Raw genomic sequence first — 9,406 nt, forward strand, 5'->3', positions numbered from 1 at the left:
GATCTAAGCACATACACGTGCGTTATCATTGGATTAGAGAAGTACTCGAAGACAAGCATTTGTGTATCGAGAAGATCCATACCGACAAGAACGAGTCGGATATGATGACCAAAGTCTTACCGAAAGGTAAGTTTGATGTTTGTTGTGCTATTGCCGGAATGACAACACACTCCTCCTGTTGATTTGGAAATTGCATGGAGGAAGCCCCCCTTACTGTTCGAGAGGGGGAGATTGTTGGCGTTATCCCTCACATGAGGAGGAAAGGATTTCAGCCTGCGTGGGAAAGCTTGAGCGCACCCCGCACTCAGTTTTGTTTTGCTCGGAGCGCGACCCGCGCTCGTGCCTTGATGAACCTACTGACGAGTGAGCGCACCCTGCGTTGACTTAGCCTTACCGCGAGCGCAACCCGCGCCCATGCCTATTTTGGTAGGATTATATTTTTCCAAAACCGCAAGTTTGGCACTATATGTTTGGGTTTTTGGCAAAACCAAACACATGAGGGGCAACACAAAAGTCAGAGAAAACCCAATCTTGAAAGCTATCAAGATTGAGAGATAATCTTTACAGAGATACAACCCTGTAAAGAGATAAGAGTGATCTAGTAAGGTGAGAGACTGAAAGGAGAGATTGTAATCTTCCTTCACACTTTATAAAAGACTAGCTTTTGTGGAAGTAGGCACCACTGGCCAAACCACGGTATATCTTTGTGTTGTGGTATGCGTTTAATTATGCTTTACATTATTATATGTTGTTAATAGTTATTTAGCGAGTTGGGCATGTTAGCATAGGTTGTAGTTGATATTTAGAATTTGTCTGGAATTGAATTGTGTTTAAATACAAATTATCTGTATAGCGGGGGAATCGATTGGCATTGGTATAAACCCCAACACAAAGTAGCATAGTGCAATAGTCCATACAAAATTATATTGAAATAAAATATACCTTTAATCCATTCGTCTACATTTAATTAAGTGAACTGGACTTGTAAGTAAGTAGCAATTTAAGATAGAAAGGCACGAATTCTTTTTATTTTCTCAGGAACCCAAAATTTGAATTGAAATATGAACATAATTATTGAAACAATCACAACAGAAACTCACTTAAATTCATTACAATTTTTTTCTCACGGAAAACACTTGTAGAGAAAACGAAAGACCAACATAATCCATAATATTCATCCACTATGCACACTGCATCTTGGGGAGAAGATCACTAAGGAGCCATTGAGACATATGCATATAGGCCTCCTGTGTGAGATGAATGCCATCCCAATGAATCCGCTGTGTGGGATTTGGACATACCGGAACACCTGGAAGACTGGAAGTCCACACATCCGGTTGGTGTTGAAATTGTACGGGCCTCCTACTCCACAACACGCTTTCATTAGTGAAGTGCCATCGAATCCGAGTAAAGGAGCACGACGGAGGACTGACTGAAAGGCCGTATAGTAATTCCCGTATGGTATGACCACACCCGTGGGTATTCTCTTCTTAGTTGCTGAAGAGCTCCCCGCAGGTATTCGTTGTGATACACTGCAAATTCGTTTAGACTCCTCAGGCAATTGGTGTAATCGTACGCACTAGGGTCGTTGCTAGGGAAGGATGTGAGTTAAATTGGTATACATCCAATGGGAAAATTTCCAGGCACAACAACACGCACCGCACCAGCACGAATCACTTGTCTCACAGCGTTTGTTATCCCACTAACGACTTGGGGCACATAGCTTCTAATCTCCTCAACTGGTTTGTGTTGGAAAAAAGCATTGTTATAGTCGTTTCCACCAACCTCCCCAAGAAACACGAGGGAACGTCTAAGCTGTTGTGTGCATGCACCAGGAGTGCGACAGGTACGAACCAGATGGTCTCTAAACCATTGAAGTTGCACACTGAGGGGACGATTGAGCCTGGCCGGTCACGGTGATGTTTCTCGAGGTGAAAAAAGAAGTATCAAGGGCAGTACTACCAGCCACTGCAAAATTTACCTCTTGTTGGACGCTAGCAGTACGGTCTAGGTAAGGGTTGAGACTTAGCAGTCCGAGCGCTGTGGCTATGTAATTGATCATCGGTAAGCCATTGGAACTTCTTCCTGTAGGCCTCCGGATGGTTTCACCGTAAGGAAAACGTGAAGAGGAGGTTCTTGCACCAGCAGGTCCCAGTCGGATTAGATTTCCGACGTCAGATATAGTCCCCAAATTGGTATATTGACTGGAATGAGCATCTCTCGTTGTTGTTACTATTTCTAGGAGCACGAGCAGCTAAAGCACCAGAACAGGAAGTAGTTATCAACGTCAACAGCAAGAACACGGAGAGAATTGAAGAAGACATTGTTTTGTTTTGGAGAAAGCAATGTCATATGAGAAAAGCATTGGTGCCTCGAGTATACTTTTATAGAGGAAGCTATTTGTCTTTGTCCGAACAGGAATTGGAGATTAAAAGGGAAAGCAATTATATTTCCTTGTCCGAGTAGGAATAGCTGTTGGTTTTTATAATCCTAAACGTTAAGTTGTCGAACTAGCTAGGCAAACTTAGTTCAAAGGAAAGTGCTAATCCATCATAACATTTTTTTCTAGCAACGAATATTCTCTGCTATCCGACCTATTGTTCTAGTACGTCTCTGTGCGTTCTTAGTACATGCCTGTCTTTGGTAAATCTCATGGTGTCCAGCGTCTTGCTCCGCGGTACTTAAGTTGACGTGTTCCTCGACACAGTTTCTCCTTAAATTAGCCATGAAGAACGCAAACAAATCAGGATCTCGCATGGTTAATGAGCAATATAATTAACGACTTAGTATTGGACAAACAATGGAATGGGATGGTTGGACCAGGGACATGTACAAGCAATGTGCACGCTTTCTTAACAAAGAATGTGAAGTTTTACTGTCAGTCTGTCACTTAAAAAGCTTACTCTTATTTCTATTGATCCCATAAATGAAATTTAGCAGAAATGGTATATATCCTATAGGGACCCTATCCTATATAGAAGAAATGGCTTCACTAACTGAAGGCTATGGCGAAGATGAAATGACAATAACATTGAAAACAAGAATATGAAAGAAACAAGAAAAGGGAAGGAAAAAAGTGCTAAATCTTGTGTTGTTCCATCATTAATGAGTGATATAATATTCAAAATCGAACAACGAATAGATATTCCATCATCTCGAGTTTAAACCGATTATGTTTTCTCTATATCAAGTTCAACTACAAGGTGTTCTACTAAATCCCAAACTTGAGTAGTTGATTTAGATTTTAGAGGCTATTTGCCTGCTATTGCCAGTTGTAATATTCTAATAGATTGGAATCAGTTTTTAATAATCAATATATCTTTTTCTGAGAATGCTGCAATCTTACGAATTTGCTGCAGTTCTAACCGAAGTGGATAGGGGGTTGGGGCCTGGGGTTCCTAAATGGTATACCTTATGCAGTGCCACATCATCCAGAAAATGTCCTTATCAGGGAAATTTGAAAAATGTTGCACAGTATTGTGTGAACGGAATTTTTTGGGGAGCAAATTCAAGGCAGTTTCATGGTGAAATCATAAGATTGCACCTTAGAAATTGAAGCTATAGGAGCAACGAAATTACGAGGTCTGTGCCTTGATTATTCATTGTTAACGTGAGGACATTACTAAGACCAATGTAAAAAAGTTACGCAATCCTTTAAACCTGCGAAAAACATTTGTACATATTATGTGGAAGATATGAACTCTGTTTAAGTTGCGTATTTTTAAGTATACCCTAAGAATCTTAAAACACAGGGCAGCCATCAACTACTACCCCTGGAGCAGTAGGACAATGGGCCAAGCCACAATGGTCATCAAGCTCCAAACCCCACCAGGTGATACCATTGATGTCCTTTAGTTGGAGGGTAAAGTAAGTCAGTATTGCCATAAAAGCAACGCCAGCATCCATGGCCGCCGAAAGGATGTAATTGTGTCTAGCCCACCAACCCCTGTATCTCTTATATACATAAAAGTTGAAGAAGATGCCAATAGCACCCCAAGTGATGTAGTTAACTGCCCTTGCTGGTGGCATGGACATTGTGGCTCCAAACATAATGGGCATATTAATTAACCTGATCCACTTCTTCTCAGGGAACTTTTTTGCGAAAAACCAGACAGGAACTGGTGCTAGTAATCCGATGAGAAAGAACCAATTGGTCAAGGAGTAGATTCCAAGATTACCAAACATGCGCTGAGGGCCTACAACACCCCAAATAATGGAAGCATTGTAGAATACATCATCTCCTGGGCATGTCCATGGACTTCCTGCAGGCAAGTTGGCTGGATCACATATGTTCTCAACGGTTGTTAGCAGCCACCATGCAGTGCCAAAGTAAACTGAAGATGAAAGCACTGTCCCCGCCAACTACATATACCAAAATTGAGCCAATCGCTCGTTATACACACTGAATTAAGATCCGTAACATATTTTATTTAAGAAAAGACAGGTATACTTTGTTCAATGGATAAATAAAACCCATTGGGCGTCTAAGTCTAAGCAAGTCGTGTGTAAGCGTGCACATTCTATCCACATTTTTCTCCACTGCATGTTCAAGTAAATACTTACAGGGTTTATACGTTTTGTTTGTTGTTTAATGGGACATGATACTGATTTTGCAATGCAAACATTAGCTTGGAATAGAGTAAGTAAATTTCCAATTAGTAATGTATAGAATGCAATCATGTAGTAATGTAGTGTATAGAATCCAATTAGTAAATTTCACAAGTGATAGATTACCTGTGCAACGAACATGGACTTTGGAGGGATCTTCATGTAGTGCCCTAATTTGAAATCGGCTAAAAACATTACTGCTTGAGACATGCTGATATAGCCATAGGTCTTAAAAGCCACATTAGCAAGAGGCTTTCCAGGATACAAATAACCTATTACCAACTCTGTAATCACATTAAGCCCTGGTTGCTGCACATATAAAACATTATTCAGCCATTGATATAAGAATCTGACTTCTAAGCTGACTTCAAAACCATATTTTAATGTCAAAGAAAATTAGGACAAATGGTTACTAGTTACTGAATTATGCATACACTGTTGGTGAAACTTTTGTGTTTTACCTGGTTGGTAGTTGATGTTATGATTCCAATGGGTAATGTGAATAAGAAGGCTAAAGCACACGCTAATAGAATACCCCAGTATGGTAGCTGAAGCTGCTTGTTAAAGCCTTCACAAGCAAATAGGGCAAGAGCCACCATTAGAACCAAGATTGTGTAAAACCACCACTGAGGGACTGCTTCATACTTTCTCATTAATCTCGTGTGCACATCTCCACCGTGTTCACGAGCCATTGCCGTTGTTTGCTTCCACATTCGCCATATTGTCCTGCATTATTTAAGAGGTCTTTGGTTAAAAAGCAGTGTCCATGGTGATACGTAATGATAATCAAAACGGACTAAATTAAATGTACCTCCCATGGAAGAGTGCTACATGTGAGAGTGTCGCGGTTAGAGTTGCAAAGCTCAAACCATAAGTGAAGACAAAAAAGATGCTCAGGTGGACTTTACTATAACCTTCATAGCTTTTTTGATCGAACTGAAAGCTTTTCAAGTCCAAAATGCGAGAAGTATTGTACGGTGTGCCAGTATGATCAAACACATGAGAAGAGAATATAGGAAACTTCTTTGCATCATATGCATTAGACCAATAAGCAATTGGAATTAGGACATAAAGAGTTAGACCGAATCCGACAAGTATATTAATGATGGCAAATCCTGGAGTAGCTAAAGGACTTCCTAGGAAACTAGATGCAGCTGACCAATCAAGTGCAAATGAGCCAATTCCAAGACCATGAAGGCCTGATCCAATTTGTTGCTTTGTAACTGAGTCCTTCCAAATCCAACAAACAAATGATAGAGCACTAATTGAAGGGAACAGGTAATTCGGCACGAGGTAGTATGCGAAACTTGTTGTTAGAACCAAGAGAAAGAATTGTAGTCTTGTTAGTCCTCCCTTGGGCCTCACCTCTTTCTCGTGCAGTGCCCTGCATGTATTTATGCAAATGGTCATAAAATATTCAGCGTAACATTTAGTATGCCCGCATTTGATGAAGTAGCTAATGGTACCTGAACAAAGAAACTTGAACTAGATTTGAAGGCCACCACATATAGGGAGAATCCACAAGGTACTTCCTGAATATACCAGCCCATCCATATCCTAGCATCTAAATTCAACAAAAACGAAATATATCACTTTTAAGATGGGAAATTTAAAATCAACTCATTTTTGGTGCGGTGAATATGACATATCATTTAGATCATTCCCAATACAAGCAACAACTTGTTACCTCCACATAGGCGCTATATAGGACTATTTCCCCTCATAGTTACCTTCTTGGTGTGAAACTACTAGGGGTTGCCCAATGTAAATGTGATTTTAAAATTCGGACGGAATGTTTTATTTCGTCTAAATGTAAAAAATGAAAAAATATCGAAAAAAACACATACCGGACGGAATGAAACATCCCATCTAAAAGAATGAAAAAATCGAAAAAAAACATATAAGACAGAATAAAAAATTTCGTCCGAAGTTCACAACTCAGCAGCTATCCCTGTAGTAAGTGTTACCATCATTGTTACTTAGTGAAAAACTACCTTCATTGTCACCATTATATTGAGTCATTGTTTTTGGCTCATAAGAGTAACAAATTGTTATTTTCCCTCAAAGTGACTTGCATTGGGAATACTCTCATAGTAGCCAACCCCGTTCATTATGAGTTATCCCTTCACTATTTACTATGAGGCAAAAATACATTGTATAATTTGACGCAATTATTCTTTGAAGTGTCAATATAATTTACAAATATCTATCTAATAAAAAGGGTCGGTGTGGAGATTACCACACCAACCTATTTACCTTTGGATCTAAGTTGTGGCATGGCGGATCTAGAGGCTTTATGGGGTGTGGACAGATTATTAAGAGGCAACAAAAGTAGTGGATCATTATTAAAGTCAACAAAGACTGATGTATGGGCTAGGCTTCTATTAGTCATTTTCAATTGAATCCTAATTTGTTGGGCTGGAATTTAGATTGGGTCGGGTGGGATGGGTTTAGAATAGTATCAAGTGGGTTTTAGAAACAGTGTGGAAGAAAAAACTTATAATGTGAATCACCTTATGCTGAATTGTCAGCCTGTGTCGATACTCAACAGCACATGATAAAATTTTAAAAGATTCAGGTTTCAAGAAGATTTCTCCAGACCAACTTGCATAGTTGCAATTAATTAAAGGCATGCATCATAAATAGATTTTAAAGTCTACCATATGCTAGTATAAAACTAGATATATTCAGATATATGTAAACATTAGAAAACTGATCATGTGGCTCATGAAGAATAACTGGCAATTCACTTCGCACGTCTTTGGAGTCATATTTTAACTCTGTTTGAATTTGAAAACTTCCTGAAATCTAAATCTTCAAAAAACGAATACGAAGAATGGTTTTTCCAAAATTTTATTTATTTACTTTTCCACCATTTATTGCCAACCAGAGAAAGCCTTGAGGGTTGTCATGCAGAACAATTCCCCAGGACAAGTACTTTTATGGCATTCTTAAGAAAGTAGCTAAAAAAAATAAAAATAAAAGAGCAGTAGAAATGTGTTAAATTGGTTGCTTGAAATCGAAAGCACAATAAGAATAATATGCACCAAGACTAATCTAAGCAGTGATATATTATGTGAAATTAATTCAAATTTCTGATATGATTGAAGGTGCACTTTCAAGATATTTCAGGGTAAAACTTAAATAATATTATATGTTTGGTGTATTTAAGAAAGTAATATTTTGGAAGCAACAGAACTGAAGCAGAGAAGAGTGTACCTGAGTGGTCTGCGCCAAGAGTATGGCTGCCATGGGATGAAGTCTCCTGTGGTAAAAAGCCTTAACAATGGTGATAATATTGACAGCATATACACTGTTGGAACCAGAATTCGCAAATATAGTAATCAACACATGCTCTTTCAGATTAAATGGTCCTGGATTCAATGAAAACGACCATTTCGTCATAGGAATCCTTATTAGTTTGGTTGGAAGTGTTGCTGCCATTAATTTTCCTATTGGAAGAACAACGATTTGAGCAGAAACCGATGACACATAGAGTGGATTCTGTCGATAACCAAAGAACTGATTCAAGAAAGCAAGAATGGCACATGAAGTAATGCCTAGAACCCATGTTCGAAACGTTAAACATGGCAACGTAGGATCATCAGTAATTGGTACTGTTAACCTCACTTGCTCTATCGGCGAATCATTAACTTCATCATCTGCACCACAAATACAATGAATCATAATATAAGTAATATAACTATATACACAAAACGTGTGTCAAAATAAAAATATATGTGATGAGATTGCACCTTTGTCCTTCGATTGGTAAGAGACATCGTCGTTGGTCGATATTGTCATTCTCTTCTTGTCCTCAGCGAGAATGAAGAATGAACACCTCTTTTTTCTTTCTCAATTCAAGAACATCTCGTGTGTGAACAAAGTTTTCATTCTTTCTTTCTACTTTTATTCATGTATTGCTTGTATATTATTGTACACGGACTAGCATGAAACCAGAATCGCAAAGGTCCCGCTCATTTACTTATCTTCTGACCCTGCTCATTGAAATTCGGAATCAGAAGCAAACAAGATTCATTGTAAACGTGTCAAAACCTCACTGGTCATTAAGGAAACCATGGTCCCCTCTTGCAGCGAATTTCACTCCAGGAGCCAATTATTGATTGTGTAGTGTCTATTTCTAGAACATTTTAAAATCCATTTTACTACAAGAACCAGTACTGAAAGATTCCTTTGCTGAAAATGTTTTTGCTTTAAGAATATCGTGCAAATTAGGGAAGATCGATATTACGTATTAATGTTGCCTGTGAATTATATAATATATGCAGCGTGGAATCAATTTGTATATTTCCATTGTAGTCGTGTCCGTTGGGGTAAAAGTTGCTGAACTAGAGCATTGTAGCTTTATCCATTGTTATAGGGAAACTAATCGTGTTGCAGACTACCTCGCTAAGATGTATGTTGGGAATACAGAGTAATAGAGTATTACTCTCCACCTTTGACTGTGTCCTAGACAACATTGTAACTGAGGATGCTCAAGGAATTATCTAGGTAAGATCTTGCTTATTCTAAAAAAGGTTTGGGCCTCCTTAACCCAGTAATTTGCTTAAAAAAACACACATTTTCATTGTAATATTTATTTTTATTTCAACTGAATCTTCCCTTATTATTGTGTAGCTGATCTTGCGCGCACTACGAATTTGATCTGTTCCTGGTCATTTTTTCACTTAGTGAATCCTAAGCTGATTTCCTAAAAACTGCCCTCCCTAAACCGACTCCCTGATTCGCATTATTATTTATTAGGTCCTAATTTGCACCAATTATTTCTGAAGTGCCT

At 38.6% G+C, this 9,406-nt stretch overlaps 1 protein-coding gene across 1 annotated transcript; it reads right to left on the bottom strand.

Moving 5' to 3' along the window:
• Nucleotides 1-3,634: 3,634 nt before the first annotated feature.
• On the bottom strand, nucleotides 3,635-8,583 carry LOC147503464 (oligopeptide transporter 5-like). Its single transcript, XM_086608095.1, has 7 exons — nucleotides 8,364-8,583; nucleotides 7,828-8,270; nucleotides 6,075-6,172; nucleotides 5,420-5,992; nucleotides 5,070-5,334; nucleotides 4,735-4,917; nucleotides 3,635-4,362 (listed from the first exon to the last, which is right to left on the bottom strand). Exons 1-7 carry the CDS (start codon nucleotides 8,410-8,412, stop codon nucleotides 3,742-3,744), a joined length of 2,232 nt encoding a protein of 743 aa, XP_086464221.1. The 5' UTR covers nucleotides 8,413-8,583; the 3' UTR covers nucleotides 3,635-3,741.
• Nucleotides 8,584-9,406: the final 823 nt, after the last annotated feature.

This window comes from Coptis chinensis, chromosome 4 (genome assembly GCF_015680905.1).
Source record: "Coptis chinensis isolate HL-2020 chromosome 4, ASM1568090v1, whole genome shotgun sequence".
NCBI lineage: Eukaryota > Viridiplantae > Streptophyta > Magnoliopsida > Ranunculales > Ranunculaceae > Coptis > Coptis chinensis.

Coding starts and splice junctions, on each gene's coding strand:
- LOC147503464 (XM_086608095.1), bottom strand. CDS start 8,412: ATGACAATATCGACCAACGACGATGTCTCTTACCAATCGAAGGACAAA. Junction 6,173..7,827: donor TCTTGGCGCAGACCACTCAG/GTACACTCTTCT, acceptor TGTTGAATTTAG/ATGCTAGGATATGGATGGGC. Junction 4,918..5,069: donor TAACATCAACTACCAACCAG/GTAAAACACAAA, acceptor TTATATGTGCAG/CAACCAGGGCTTAATGTGAT.